Source organism: Balaenoptera acutorostrata, chromosome 21 (genome assembly GCF_949987535.1).
Source record: "Balaenoptera acutorostrata chromosome 21, mBalAcu1.1, whole genome shotgun sequence".
Lineage (NCBI taxonomy): Eukaryota > Metazoa > Chordata > Mammalia > Artiodactyla > Balaenopteridae > Balaenoptera > Balaenoptera acutorostrata.
The window spans coordinates 7,253,310-7,268,942 of record NC_080084.1 but is presented as its reverse complement, the minus strand read 5'-3'; the positions used below and the strand labels follow the sequence as shown (position 1 = coordinate 7,268,942).

Here is a 15,633-nt window from a genome sequence, read left to right as displayed (position 1 = left end):
CCCGTGCACCACAACTACTGAACCCACACGCCACAACTACTGAAGCCCGCGCACCTAGAGCCCGTGCTCCACAACAAGAGAAGCCACCGCAATGAGAAGCCCGCGCACTGCAATGAAGAGTAGCCCCCACTCGCCACAACTAGAGAAAGCCCGTGCGCAGCAGCGAAGACCGAACACAGGCATAAATAAATAAATTTATAAAAAATCATAAAATAAAATAAAATGAAGGAGGCCTAATGGATGGGCAGCTTATATGGGAGGATAAATAGAGCCTGATCAGGAGCAGAAGGGTTGAAGGACGGAGAGATTAGGCTTATAGGGGGAATAACCCTATAAACAATGACTGAAGTCCATGTACTCCACAAATATGTGAGTTCCTGCTTTTTATTTAGTTTAATTTTCCTTCACTTGCATAAATATTTATTTATTTACTCTTCAGTCAGTCCATAAACATTTATTGAGCTCCTACTATGTGAATGACACTATAGTGATCACTATTCTTTCTCCTGCTAGTCCAATTAAAAAAAATAACTTGGGGCTTCCCTGGTGGCGCAGTGGTTGAGAGTCTGCCTGCCAATGCAGGGAACAAGGGTTCGAGCCCTGGTCTGGGAAGATCCCACGTGCCTTGGAGCAACTGGGCCCGTGAGCCACGATTACTGAGCCTGCGCGTCTGGAGCCTGTGCTCCGCAACAAGAGAGGCTGCGATAGTGGAAGGCCCGCGCATGGCGATGAAGAGTGGCCCCCGCTTGCCACAACTAGAGAAAGCCCTCGCACAGAAACGAAGACCCAACACAGCCATAAATTAATTAATTAATTAATTTAAAACAAAAAACGTAAGGTTTCTTTAAAAAGAAAAACAAAAAACAACAACTTGAAGGGAATTCCCTGGCGGTTCTGTGGTTAGGACTTTCACTGCTAGGGTCAGGTTCGATCCCAGGTTGGGGAACTAAGATCCCACAAGCCGTGCTGCATGGCCAAAAAAAAAAAGAAGAAAAAGAAAGAAAGAAGGAAAGAAAAAAAAAAGAAATAACTTGGAGACCCTTTCCTTAAATGGTAGGGGCAGGAGTGGAGGGGGGTTATCTTATTCAGTTTTTGAGCTTCCAGAATCTTGTGGGTTAGGTGAGAATGAGGGAACAGACCCTACCATTAACTTACATAGTAACTTTATTTATATCAAAACTAGCACTTTGAATGCACTGACATCCATTATTTCATTTGATTCTGGTGACAAACTTGTGAGGCAGTCCCAACCAATTGGGGGAAAATATATAAACAGGCCTTGATTTCTTTCAGATGCATGACCTGCCCAAAATCAAACAGTTCATAAGTAGTGAGCCATAATGGAGGTGTCTTTCATACCTAGGATGACATACTTCTCACCCTGCCGGTGGTCCCCTACTGACACCGTGGGAGCGGTAGAAAAAAAAAAACCTCTTTGCTCCTTCTTGAGACAGCCTGATTCCTTGAGTCTGAGCAGGTCCAAGAGTTTGTATTTTTTAGAAGTTCCTCGGAGGACAGATGTCCATCTGGATTAGGGAACCACTAGATTATACCACTCTGAGGAAGGACCCAGGGGAAAGGGCATTTTAGTCACTTTTCCTCGGGTTCCATAGAGTACTGGAGTGTGCGCTGGGTGGGCTCTGATTAATTTCCAAACCAACAACACCCCCCCGACTCCTCTCACTCACTCTTTGCTTCCGAAACGTTCTCCGCAGGCTGAAGACTTCTGGAGGCCAAGAACGGTGCTGTAGAATTGACAAAACCCAGCTCCCTGGACCACAAAACCTAGGCTATGTGGCTGGGGAAAGTGAAGGGTCTGAGGAGGGAGCAGACCTTCTCATGAATAAAAGCAGCTTGGATTTACTGAGTAACTATGTGCCAGGCTCTCATTTAATCCTCAACTCTATACGGAAAGTACTCTTATCCCCCTTTTACAGATGAGAAAACTGAGGTGTAGAGCGAGAACATCGTTTCCCCAAGGCACACAGTCCGACTCCAAAGCCCGTGCTACCATGTGCAATCTCAGGGCTACTGCGTCTCCCCACCTCATCCCCACAACTGCTCATTCGGCCGCCGCCCGAAATTTGGGCGCGCTCCTGGCTGTGCTCAGATGGAGGGGCACGCGCGCCAAAGGAGGCCAGACCGCAGGAAAGGAGCAGCGGAGCGCGGGGCGGCTCAGCCCGCTCCCCCTTCTCGGGGGCCGCGGCTCGGAAACTACAAGGCCCAGCAGGCAGCTGCAGGGGGAGGAGGAGGAGGTGGGACCAGCGCGGGGTGGGAGTGAGAGAGCGAGTCCTCGCGCGCCGCCGGCGCACAGCGCTCGGAGCGCTCCTGCGGGCACTGGTGTGGCGGCTTCAGCGGCGGCGAGCGGGAGCCCGAACTCTGGTCCAGCCGCAGCGCGCGGAGGAGCCCGGGCTGTGCCCGGAGCTGGGCGGCGACGTCCGGACAGGACCGAGACTCCGCTTAGCGCATTGCGGCGACCTCGCCTTCCCCGGCCGCCAGTGCGCGCCGCAGCTGGAAGAGCGGCGGAGCCCGAGGACTTTTCTCTGGTCCGAGGGGCGCCCCGCGGGGCGCAGGGGACCAGTGCGGCAGTCGGGCACGCCGCGGCGCCGGGGCCCCCGCAGGGCTATGGAGCCCGGGCTGCCAGAAGCGTGAGGGCCGCCGCCCGGTGCTGGAGAGGGGGGCCACGGGGTCTGGAGATCCCGGGCGGCGGACCGGAGCCCTCCCCCCGCCCCGCCTCCGGGGCACCAGCTTCGGCTCCATTGTTCCCGCCCGGGCCGGAGGCGCCGAGCTCCGAGCGCCACTGGGAGTCGAGCGCCGGCCGTGGGGCTCTCGCGGCCCCGCCAGGACCCGAGCGGAGCCCGGGGGCGGCGGGCCGGAGCCGGGGACGCGGGCGCCCGCCCGCCCGCACAAGCCACGGCGGACCCTCCAGAGGCGGAACCGCAGCGCCGAGTGAGGTAAGAGCCGCGGCGCCCCCGGATCCGGGGCGGGCTCCGCGTCCTGAGCGGCCCCCGGCGCTGGAGCCTCCCGGCTGCGCGCTCTCCCCGGCCGCAACCCAGTCGGGTCCGGCGCCTCCCTCCACTCGTTACCCGCCCCCCTCCACCCCCGGCTCCCTCCCCAGCGCTCGGCGCCCCCCTTTTGTCTCCCCTCCCTTCCCTCCACTCGCGTCGCCTCCTGCGCCCCCTCCCCGAGCCGGTCCCGCCGATCCGCCAGCCGCCCAACTTTTCCGCCAACTCGCGCTGGGGAGGTGGCGAGGCGGCGGCGGCTCGGCGGTGAGTCCGGGGAGGGACAGGGCCGGGGCCGAGGCGGCGGCGGCCCTCGGTTTCCTGGGACTGGGGAGGCGGGCGGGAGTGGGCAGCGAGGTGGGGTGTGTGTGTGTGTGTGTGTGTGTGTGTGTGTGTGTGTGCGCGCGCGCGCGCGCTGCATTCCACTCCATCTCCTTTTCGTCCACCCGTGGGGACTCACCCCAATCCAGCAGGTAGCTTTGGGTGGCGCGCTAAAAATCCAGGGTCTTTCTAAGTCCTTTTCCACCTCCGGGAAGGTCTGGGGTCGCGGTTGCGGGTGGGTGAGCAGCTGGGGGCCTGAAGGGGGAAGGAAGTGGAGGGGTAGGTTAGATTCTCTTCGAATAGGTTTTAAGGGGGTGTCGTCACCAAATGGCTGAATCTGCTTTAGCGGAGAGCGAGAAAGGAATTCCCTTTTCCAGAGGCGCTTATCTTCGACTTAGTCCATCTCTGAAAGGATCGGAAGTTTGGGGAAGGGGAGGGCGCCCAGCGGGTGATGTTAAGCCCCATTATGGGGTCGGGGGGGAGGGGAATGTTCAGTTCCAATCTGGTTCGAGGACGTGGGGGAAGGGATGAGGGTTTTGTCCCGTGCGGTTCACTCGGCTGCGAGGCAGGTTGCTTCTCGGGCCCAGAACCCTCTGCCCCCGCTCCGCTTTCCCGTTATGTTTGGGGTTAGGAGAAGAGGGCCTAGAACGCTCATTTGCAGAGGAATTTATTGACTTTGTAGTTGGAGTTCATTTAACTCATAGCCTATGAAGGCAGCCAGACGCCTTTGGGCGGGGGGCGGGGTGGGGAGGGCGACGGGGAGCCGTGAAGCCTGCTTCTCCTTTCTGGGCCCAGAAGCCTTAGCCCTTTTCAAAGTTTCTGCGGTGTCTTTCTCCCCCAGCACTCCCCCCCGCCCCCATTTTCCAGATGTAGCCGCCGCATCTGGTTCCGTTTCACCCCACACGGGTACACCGCAGTCACAAGGACATCCCTCTTCCTCCCTCCCCCCTCCCCCAGATTAAAACTGGGATTCTTCAACTTGGCCTTACCACCTCGCTCTTTAAGATTTCTTAAGACTTGGGGACGAGGCGTTGGGATTTGAGGAGAAGAGAAGTTACCCTGGATGCCAAGTTATTTAGGATCTGATATGGAGGTGGTGCTTTCTGACTCGTGCGGAAAAGAAGCATCGTAGGAGAGGGGGCCAAGTTTTCGGGGGTGGCCCATCTCATCTGCTAGAGGTGGTCAGAGGTGGTCTGACCCAGAACTGGCCCTGATGGAAGTTTCTGGAACCAAAGCATTGCAGTCTCCTCCCTTCAGTTACAGCTGGAGGAGCGGGAGCGTCTGACCCTGTTCGGAGCCCGCCGCCGGGTCTCGGGCCGCCCGGCGGTGGCGTCACGCGTCCCTTTTCCACCCTCCCTGGAGCGAGCCCGGGGCGCAGCGGCCCGGGCGTGGGAGGGAGGCCCCGGGCTGTCGCTCCCTGGGTGTTTTTAAGGAGTTCTTTGGGCGGCAGCTCCCGGAGACGAAAGTGGGACGTTTTACCAAGTCAGTACCGGCTGCAGGTTTGAAAGGGATTGGATTGTGGAGGGTTTTTTCTGGTTCTAACCTCTGAGGTAGGAAAGCACTTTCTGGTTCCAAAGTTGCAGGAGGGTGGGGAGAGTTGGTCTCTCACCCTCTCCTTTCCAGCCTCTTTCAAATTGAAAACACTTCTCTGGTTTCCTCCTTTGGGCAGTAGTTGGGAGGCTGTAATGAAATCGCACTTTCTCTAGACATGGTAATTAAGGTGACTGTTTCCTCTGCAGATGTGTCCTGCCCTTTGCACCTCCGGCCCAGAGCTTTTTTTGGAATACCATCTAAATTGTAGAATTTTAGCCTTGAGACTGTTGAGCAGAAAGTGGCCATTTTCCCCTGTTGGCCCGGGCTCCTGGTTTCCTCTCTGAGGCTTGTTTAAGAGCTAAGTAGCAGGGCCCCGTGGGACATGCCTCTGTCTGGCTGATTACCCCCAAGCCTGGGTCATAGCCCTTCCTTCGAGTGAGTGACCGAGCAAGAGCCCTTGCAGAGGACCCAGCGACCTTACCGACCATCGGTCCCGATAGCCTACCTCCCTAATGACTTGTTTACATATTTCCCCCCAGTTGGTTGGGAGAAGCTCCAGGGCTACTGCTGACCCCCGGAGGAGCGCAGGGTGTCTGGGGACAGGGAGGCTGCTGGGGGCTTGGCTCCAGCTGGGATGGCTGTGTACCGCATCGGTGACGAGCTCCTTGAAACGTCTGTTGCACTTACTCTTAGTCATAGCTGAGTGTCAGCTTTTTAACGAGGGCCATCCGGGTGGAAAGTCACTTGGATAGTGTGCTCTCACTGTCTACTTTGACCAAGCCCGTAGAAATGCGCATTTTGGAGGCATTTTCACAAATGGGATTTGGGCCAGAGTGGGCACCTCTTCCTTTGGCTCCAGAGTAGACAGTCTTGGGTGCTTCTTTTCCTTGGCTCCTGGCCATGGAGGATGTGAGAAAGTTCCGTTAGGCACCCTTAGAAGAGCAAGTGAAGCAGAAGCACGGGAAGACATGGAGAAGGAGCGTGGTGGATGCTATGACCCCACCCCCCTTGAGGGAGAGGGTCACAGCATCTCCAGGCATCCCTAAGCCTGGCCCAGCTCTGTTCCTGGTGGACTCCGGAGGCTAGGAGAACTGAGGTGAGCATCGAGTTAGGTAGACTCCAGCCACGGAGACCTAGAAAAGTCCATGAGATTTTGCTTTGTTTGCTTTTGGGTGTTGACCTGGAACAAGACTCCTAAAACAGGAGATTTGCTCCTGTGAGCCTGGGCTTTTAGCAGCCTCTGAATGCTTCCTTCGGGCCTCCATTTTTTTTTTTTTTTTTTAAATTTTATTTATTTATTTATTTATGGCTGTGTTCGGTCTTCGTTTCTGTGCGAGGGCTTTCTCCAGTTGTGGCAAGTGGGGGCCACTCTTCATCGCGGTGCGCGGGCCTCTCACTATCGCGGCCTCTCTTGTTGCGGAGCACAGGCTCCAGACGCGCAGGCTCAGTAATTGTGGCTCACGGGCCCAGCTGCTCCGCGGCATGTGGGATCTTCCCAGACCAGGGCTCGAACCCGTGTCCCCTGCATTGGCAGGTGGATTCTTAACCACTGCGCCACCAGGGAAGCCCGGGCCTCCATTTTTTAATCTGTCTCATCAAAATGGCTGTTAGTTAAGAGCTTCCTGGGAAGGTTTGAGCCTGTTGCTGCTGAAGGAAAAGAAGGTAGAGAGAAGGGATCCAAACATCTTGCTCTGAAAGGGCCTCACATCACTTGAGAGGAGCTGAATTTCCTCTTGGGAAATACGTCTTGCATTTGTCATCCCGAGAGCTTTGTGCAAGGTCTCAGTGAACCCGGGGCTGGTGGGAGTCCAGATGCAGAACTTCAGAGAAGATTCTGGGGTTTCCTGAGAGGATTAAAAACCAGACGTGGGCTAGGAGAGTTGCTTATCTCCCTAAGGTTGCATCTCCCTTAGAAATTCTCTCCTCATCGCCATTCCACTTGCAATTAAAAAAGCCATGTTTGGGCTCCAAGTAAATAGCCCTCACCTGGGTGAACCCCTCCAAGCATGTGATGGTCCACAAGCCCATCCTGTCTTCAGTAGCAAGGCTGCCTAGATTACCGTGGAGCAGTTAGGGTTTCTCTGATTACTACTCACTTTTTACATACCGCACTCCCAAGGACATTTGGGCACTCCTTTTGACAGAGACTAAAAACTTTTAAATTAGCATTTCTCTTGGAGCGGGTACAATTTCGTGAGCTGAGCTGCATGTCTTTTTTCAGATGTTTATTAAGAACTTGTCCTGCCACTCTCACCAATGAGTAGGGTTGCTCATTGTTGCTCACTTTTGGGGAAAGCCACCATTTCTGTTAAGAAGTCTTACTCCCCTCTAAAGGGATTAAAGTTTTGGCGTCACTTCCTCAAGTCGGAGGAATCAAGATGTTTAGAAAATGTCCGGGTTGGTATGCTTTGAAATCGAGTTTGGCTGGCTAACAAGGAGTGCTGGATGATTTCCTCTGGCATTGTCAACCTCTCCTCTGCAAGCGTGGCTCTGTCAGTTTCTTTTCTACCGGCCTCTCTTTGTTTCATTCATTTACGCATCCAGTTCCCAAATGTACCAGCATCTGCTGTGTAGGTGTTAGGTGCTAAGGTCACTGACAAAGGTTGATTGGGTATAGACCCTGCTCTTAAGGAGCTTGAGACCCTATGGTGTTTTTGGAAATTCAGAGGATCCTCCCAAGGCCCAAGAAAGACTTGTAGAAGAGGACGTGGCTTTTTGAGGTGGGGCTTGGCGAATGAGAGAGCCCGCTGAAGACAGAGGAAGGGCAAAGAAGGAAGGCTTGGCAGGGCACGGAGGTTGCCCAGAGCTGTCCTGTCCCCTACAATGTAACACAGGCCACATGGAATCTCAGATTTTTCCAGTAGCCACGTTTGAAATTAAGAAAAAGGGAACAGGTGAAATTCATTTAACTTAATTCGTTTGTTTCAGTTTTTATAATTATTTGATGTAGCCCAATATATGTGGAATATTATCTTTTGAACATGTAATCAGTTTGAAAAAATAATTGAAAGGCAGGCTCCACATTCTTGTATGTAGTTTTCATTTCTAGCACATCCTGCCTCGCACTGGCCACATTTCAAGTGCCCCATAGCCACGAGGGGCCACCGAATGGGACAGCTAGGTCTAGAGTGTGGGGTTTGTAAAGATGGATGGTGAGAAATGCCTTTGCAAAGGCAGGAAGTTCATGTCCTCCGGTTGCCAATTACCAAAGTCTCCTGAGATTGCTATCAAGAAGTGACTCAAAGCACAATGTTTATATGTAATTCCTTACATTTGATTAGGGCTTTCGAGAGGAGAGAGCAGATACTTTCACCCATGCCCCCCATTTGAAGCTCGTAACCTCCTGTGGTGTAGGCAAGGCAACTATTTTAGCTCCCTCTGATGACAACTGGGATAAGTGAGATGGCGTGTGTCCCCCCAACTCTTCTCATTCCCCAGTGAGGACCTCTGCACCCAGAGCAGGAGCTGGGCTGCCAGTCCCAGGAGACGTGACTGATGGGGAGAGGCTGAGGGGCCGGCTGCTGTGTGCACCTGCAGGGCTACAGGTCACATCTGTCAAGCAGTGGAGGAAGGAGACTGTTCCTAAGAGACTTAAAGAATTCATTAATGAGTAGAATGGGAAGAAGGTGAGGTGAAGGGGGAGGTGGCAGTCCCTAGGGTCCCAGGTAGTCTGGGGACTAGTTCGTGTCACTGTGTTTTCCACAATAGGTTGTGTACCCGCTTACCCCTTCTCATTCCAGGAGTGGGTGCCTGGGGGCCGGGGGGCTGGGTTTTCTGAACATCCTTTGTTTTACAGATGTGGGGCTCAAGGCCCAGGGCGGGAGGAGAGGAAGAGACTTTTGCAGGGAAGCTGCCAGATTATTTTGAAGTGCATTGATCACTGAGCTGAAAGAGGGCAGTCAGCAGCCAGACCACTCCTGCGAGGAGGTAGACAGGCTTTTCAGGGGACAGAGCGGCCGAGTGGTGGTGGGAGCTGCCCGCCTGCTACCTTTGAAAACAAGCTTCATCATCTCGAGATGATACCACCCTTTCCTGTTGGATACTAAAAATTCATTCATGACTCTGGCCATTACTATGGGATTTACTTAGGTCCTTAGTCAGGTGTACCTTTCTTGGTGACTGGCCTGCATCCATTTGCTGTATCTTTGGGATGTAATGAGATGTGGAATGTGGTTTGGGGATGTCCTCTGGCAAGCATCACTTCTATCCCCGGCCGGGAATCACGCCCCATCCTGTGTCCTAGATGGCATATCCATGAGCTGCTTCCAAGGGTCTTTCTCTAGAGCAAAGGAATTGAGAATCAAAGGCTCTCCCATTGCCAGAGTCACCTCGGATCTGTCCTTATTTACATGGCTTCTGTGTGACACAGGGATGCCCTCTGAAGAAAATGAGCTTGCGTCCGGTAGAACCAGGTTTGATCACCCCCTTATTGCTTCCTCCCACCCTGGTCTCTGGCATCTGAAAACCCAGGTGATGTAGACCCGGTGCCCTTGCCGTCTCACTGCACATCTTTGGGCAAAGCACTTAACCTCTTTGCGTCTCAGTTTCCCCGTTGCTTAAAGGGCAGTAATAATTCCCACCCCTCCCCTTAAGTTCACAGTGGGGAAGAAATGAAGTTTTATAGTTTAAAATCTTACCTAGTCCATGCTTGGCACGTAGTGAGTATTCAGTAAATAACTTGTTCGAATCTGCCTTGTCTAGTCCCTTTCCTAAATTTAGAAAAATAGAAGTGTTTACTTCTCCTTTGATTTGAAATCATTAAAAAATTTCAGGAAAGCCTTGGAAGGGAGCTAGCAGCGGCAGTGCATGCATCTTCCCGCTGGCAGGCGCTTGTGAACGAGGCCAAGAATCTGGGGGGTTTTCTGCCAGCCGCGCCTGACTCACTCACAAGGGGCCCTGTCTGGCTCAGGGGGAGGCCCGGCTGAAGCACCACATTAGGGCATGTTCCGGGGAAGTGGATTCTCTGAATAACTTGGATGGTTCCCTGGAGTATTTAGGGCAAAAGCCACCTGGAAGACAGAGAGGGTCACCCCCTCGTAGCCCAAACGGTGCCCAGAAAGTCTTATCACTTGGTAAATGTTTAGCGGAAAAGACCATTATCCTGAAGACCTTGGAGGGTTGTTTTAAATTTTACCCATTCGGACCTGAGAAGGATAAAGGCCCGCAGTCTGTGCCTTTCACCGGGGCTGGCATGAGCCATCTTTGAGTCAGGCCTTGCAAGAACCCTTATTCTTCAGCACGACCTTTCCCCTCTTCTGGATCCATTTCTGTTGGACTTCTGCCGTCACCTCTCAGCCTCGGGGAGAACTGGATCCAGCTCACGGCTCCCTACTCGGAGGCCCTTTTTAAGTAGCTGGTGAGAGTTGCGTTCTCTCCGTGAGGGAAGCTGGTAGAACCAGAGGGCCCTGTGATGCATCCAGTTTTAGAGGCAAAAAGAAAGATCCTTGGAGATGGCGTATTTCAGCTTCCTCATCACGTAGGTCCAGAGACGGTCAGCATCTCACCTGGCTCCCATTTCCCAGTTCTGGGCTTCTTCCATAATTCCTCATCTCTCTTTATCCCTCCCCGAAGGGTTGGTGTGCCCTAGAAGGAGTGAAGTCTTAAACTGGGAGAGGTCACAGCCGCACACCCAGGTCACCTGTGGGAGACGTTCCTGAGGCCGTTCGCTTTCCCAGCACAAATGATCCTGGGGCTCATGCCTCGGGGAACTTTCTGATGATTTTCCCAACATGGGAAACAGTCCACACTCAATAAATAGTTGTAGGACTGAATTGAACCACTCCTTGGTCTAATTAAGGTGTATAACCTTGAATTTGCCGTTGGGACAGGACCACAGTTCCTTTCTTTGTGTCTGAAGGAGTAAGTTATTGCTTCAGGCACTCTTCTGGGCAGGGTGGCCGTGTGACATGCCTTCCCTCTTTTTCTCCTTGCCCCTCCTCCCCCATGCAGACCCTCCTAACTTTGGGTTTTTTTTTCTCTCCCCAGAGTCAGCTTGCACGGGAGGGTCAAGCCCACGGCAGAGTCTCCATGGAGGTGCGGAAGCTTGTCACCAACTTCTAACTGCGGAACTGGGATGTGGAGCTGGAAGTGTCTCCTGTTCTGGGCTGTGCTGGTCACAGCCGCGCTCTGCACTGCCAGGCCAGCGCCAACCTTGCCGGAACAAGGTAAGGCGCGGGCTGAAGGGCAGCCTGGGCTCCCGGCCCTCAGCAACAAGGTGGGGCTGGGACAGACGTGATGTGGTCAACCGCGGAGGCTTCATCCCAGGTGGAGCTGAGGGCTCCTGGACTGTAGGAGAGGCTCCCAAGGTACCTGGGCTGGTGGGGGCCTGGCTGCAGACACAGCCAACTTCATCAGAGGTTGGGTCGTGAAGGCTGGTGACATCCATCTGCCAGAGGTGACGTGCTCGCGGGGTTGGGGGGCGGTTTATGCTTTTCTCCTCCTGAAAAAAGAACTTCTGATTGGGACCCAAGGGCCAGCTCCCTAACCTAGATGATGTATATAAAGTGGGGTTGGGCGGCGCAGTGGGGTGCGAGTGACCTGTGAATTTGGGTTTAGAACTTGGATCGGGCTCCAGGGGATGTGGAAGGTTGTGGGAGCTTCATAAAGACCTCCAGCTTCTAGAAAATTGTTCCAAAGACATATCTTCTATGAGGGTCGGCCATCATGGCCATGTGCCTGCCATTTTGTCTTTCTTGACCATCTCTCACAGGCCCTGTTTGGAGGCCTGGTAAGAGGTTTGCTTTGGATATACTGCTGGAGGGATTTCAAAGAGATTGAGAACCAGGGAGCATTACAGGGCGTAGGCGCTGGTAGAGACCTGTAGTTTATTGGGAATTCGGAGGGATTATTAGTAACAGGAAAGACTTGCTCCCACTGCTGATGGGATTTTTCCGGACTTGTGAAAATACTTCATGGAAATTACAGGTACAGCACGCCTGACAGCTTTCGAAGGTCTTTGAGAACTAATATTTGGGCATTTCTGCTGCCAAAGGGTAGTGTGGCTTGTGACCCAGTGGCTGATGACAGAAGCAGAAGAGGTTGGCAGGTGGTGGGTAAAGGGCTCAGGTGTGCACACAACATGGTGGTTGCGTTTAAAGGGCCACCAGTCTCGCTGCCAGGACCTGTGTGAGTGACGAATGAGGACTGAGAGTATTTGTCCTCTTGTAGGGTGATGGAGAAGGAGGGGGGATGGGTGGGGGGTGCTTTCTAGAAGATGCACTGGCTGGGGCAGGCAGATTCGTGTTGTACTCAGTGACAGAACTGAAGGCAAGGCCTGACCTGGAACACGCTGGAGACCCCGAGTGGGAGGGACCGTCTCTGCCCACAGGGAATTCACCATCGGGTAGAGGGTGACAAGCACAGAGGCAGCTAAACTCAAGGTGGACCGTGTTTAAACCACGTAGTGGAGTTATAACACAATGCAGTGGGAATGCTGGGGGAGAGGGACAGCCAACGTCATCTGAGATGGTCCAGAGGGCTGGGCAGGGCATTGGGAGGGAAATGAAGGGTGTTCCAGGCGGAGCAGCATGAGTGAGGGTGCTGGGGCAGGATGTATAAGGTGTACAGAGAACAACTTATCTGGTGTGTAGGTAGTCGGGGGACGTAATGCCTGGAAAAATTGGATTGAGTTAGCATATGGAAGGCTGTAGTGCCCTGCTGAGGAAACTGTACCTAAATGGGTAGATACTGGGAGTCTTGAAAAGTTTTAAGCAAGAAAGTGACACAATCCAGCTTTCAGATTTTCAGGCAGCTGAGTTTGGATGGATGGGAGGAAGAAGTCAGATGGACCTAGGTTTAAATTGTGCTCTGCAGGACTTCCCTGGTGGCACAGTGGTTAAGAATCTGCCTGCCAATGCAGGGGACACGGGTTCGAGCCCTGGTCTGGGAAGATCCCACATGCTGCGGAGCAACTAAGCCCGTGCACCACAGCTACTGAGCTTGCGCTCCAGAGCCTGTGAGCCACAACTACTGAGCCCCCGTGCCGCAACTACTGAAGCCCGCGCACCTAGAGCCTGTGCTCCGAAACAAGAGAAGCCACCTCAGTGAGAAGCCCACGCACTGCAACGAAGAGTAGCCCCCGCTCGCTGCAACTAGAGAAAGCCCGCGTGCAGCAATGAAGACCCAATGCAGCCATAAATAAATGAATGAATGAAAAAATAAATAAATAAAATTTATTTTTAAAAAATTCTAAAAAAAAAATCGTGCTCCACCACTTAATAGGTGCATTACTTGGTTTGACCAATTACTCAAACACACGAAGTCTTAGTTTGCTTATCTTTAAAATGGAGCAGTGATACAGGATTAAGTGAGATAATCCAGATAAAGCACTGACAGGCAAAGCGTTAGGAGTTATTACTGCTGCTACCACTGTTGCCAGAAAGATGAGTTGCTTAAACGGTTGTTCTGAATGTCTAGCTAGAGAAAGGCAATGAACTAGAGTGGAGGATTGTAAAGGAAGGAAAAATAGCAGAGACACTGTAGAAATAGAATCTACGGGTTTAGGATTTCCATGGTGGCGCAGTGGTTAAGAATCCGCCTGCCAATGCAGGGGACACGGGTTCGAGCCCTCGTCGATCCCACATGCCCTGAAAGCAACTAAGCCCGTGCACCACAACTACTGAGCCCACGCACCACAACTACTGAGCCTGCACCCTAGAGCCCGCGAGCCACAGCTACTGAGCCCGTGTGCCACGACTACTGAAGCCCATGCACCTAGACCCCGTGCTCCGCCACAAGAGAAGCCACCGCAATAAAAGCCCGCGCACCACAACGAAGAGTAGCCCCACTCTCTGCAACTAGAGAAAGCCCATGCGCAGCAATGAAGACCCAATGCAGCCAAAAAAATTAATTAAATTAAAAAAAAAATCTACGGGTTTAAGTAGGTTGGATGTCAACTCCAGGTGACTAGAGACACAGACAAGATGCGAGTAGAGGGAGTGAGTCAGAGTGGGAGGTTTGTGAGGAGTAGATAGAGGTTTGGGTCAGCCACAGCAGAGGTGGCAATGAGGAGGGGTGGGTAAGGTTTGAGAATATGCATTTATGGTGGACCCTAAAGTATTTTTTTAACTTTCTCTAACAAACCGTTTTGCAGCCCAGGGATGGAGGGTGGAGAAAGTGAATAGTACGCGTCTCGGACCTGGGTACTTGTAAGCAGGAAGGGAGTATCCAAGGGTCGAAGCATAAGGAATAGGGGTTGAGGGGGTGATGGTGGTCCTGAAGCTTCTGATTGTGCATCCAGACTGGGAAAGGAAGCCGGGGCAGTGATGGAGGATGGAGGGCAGTGATGGAGGGTGGAGTGAAGGGGCCGAAAGTCTTGAAAATGACAAAGTCCCGCTCCGCAAAAGGGAGGGAGGGGGTAGGAGAGGTGGAGAGGGCTATTAGGAGGCGATGTGGCAGTGAAGAGTGAAGTTACACTGCCATTTTTTTTTAATCAATTGAGGTATCATTTGCATTCTTTAAAATGCACTGATTTTAAGCATACAGTTTGATGTGTTTTGATAAATGTAGCATTGTCCCACGTAACTATCAATCAAGATATGAAACATTTTCATCACCCCCCAAACTTGCCTCCTGCCCCTCTGCAGTCAGCCCCCTTTGCAGCACCGGACCCAGGCAACCACGGATCTACTTTCTGTCACTGTAGGTTAGTTTTGCCTATTCTAGAGTTTCACATAATGGAATTAGATGGGGAATGTGTATCCATTCATTTGATGGTGGCCATTTGGGTTGCTAATACTTTGGACTATTATTACTAAAACTCTTGTGAACATTCGTGTACAAGTCTGTGGGCATACGTTTTCCCTGGACTGCCTTGGTTTTGATTTTGGCTCCATTTCTTACTGACTGTTGGCTGTTGGGAAAGTTCCTCTCTGACACTCTATAATCTATATTGGTAATGAACATCTGCTTCTAAGGTCATTGTGAATATCAGATGCAAATGCCTGCAAAGCTCTAAGAACTAACTGTGCCTGGACATAGTCAATGAGCCATAAATGGTAGATGTGGGTACCTTGTCCTGGGACCCCACAGGAGACACCGCGTGGTAAAGGGCTTGTTTCACGGATGGACTTGGAGTGCCTTAGGACGCAGAAGTGGAAAACCACGAGACTTGGATGGACATCAGGACCCAGGTCCCCATTTGGTTGAGTCAGTCCCTCTCGTGGTTCAGCCCCTTCTCCTAGATCATCCCTTCTGAGCTTTGTGATAGCAGAACATGGGCCCCACCGTCTTCAGAGACCTGAAGTCCTAAGGGAAAAATCTATCTATCTCCACGCTTTGTAAACTATAAGGTATCTCACAAATGTAAAGTATTGCCGTAGTCTTGGCCCTGCTGATTATTCAATAACAATGCTGCTCTTGTCCTCAGAAAAGACTCTGTATATAAAAGGTTTGCCCAAAAGTTTAAAGCAAATTACCCCAAACCCTGCTCCCAGTGACTGAGAGCTTTTGCCCTTTAGAAAGGCTTTGCTGTGTGTGTGTGTGTGTGTGTGTGTGTGTGTGTGTGTGTGTGTGTGTTGGGAGCCCCTCCCCCAGTCTGCAAATGCTCCTCAGGGAGTGGGGAGGGCCTGGAGTTTCTGGCTGTCCTTGGAAAGTTGATTTAATAAGGGTTCCAGGAAAACCAGCCTCCCTCCTTCCTCCCTCTCCTTTCCCTTCTCTCGTTTGGGATCTTAAAGAGGCTGAGCTTGTTTCAGACCAGGCTTTGCGGGGAGGGGGGCGGGGGAGACTGAAGCGGGGTCATGGGCCGGGGAGTAGAATGCCCCTTTAAAAAGATAAGCAC

At 52.6% G+C, this 15,633-nt stretch overlaps 1 protein-coding gene across 5 annotated transcripts in view; it reads left to right on the top strand.

The window, feature by feature from the left end:
• Window positions 1-2,817: 2,817 nt before the first annotated feature.
• The window catches only part of FGFR1 (fibroblast growth factor receptor 1), a 47,525-nt gene continuing 34,709 nt past the window's right edge, over window positions 2,818-15,633 (top strand). For 2 of the 5 annotated variants that reach the window (XM_057537200.1, XM_057537199.1), the window contains exons 1-2: window positions 4,735-4,805; window positions 10,842-11,020. In XM_057537200.1, coding sequence (XP_057393183.1) covers window positions 10,930-11,020 — 91 coding nt within the window. In that variant the 5' untranslated portion in view covers window positions 4,735-4,805; window positions 10,842-10,929. Of the gene's footprint in view, window positions 2,955-4,733; window positions 4,806-10,841; window positions 11,021-15,633 lie in introns of those variants that run through there. The other 3 variants (XM_057537201.1, XM_028165500.2, XM_028165501.2) reach the window with 3 other exon arrangements.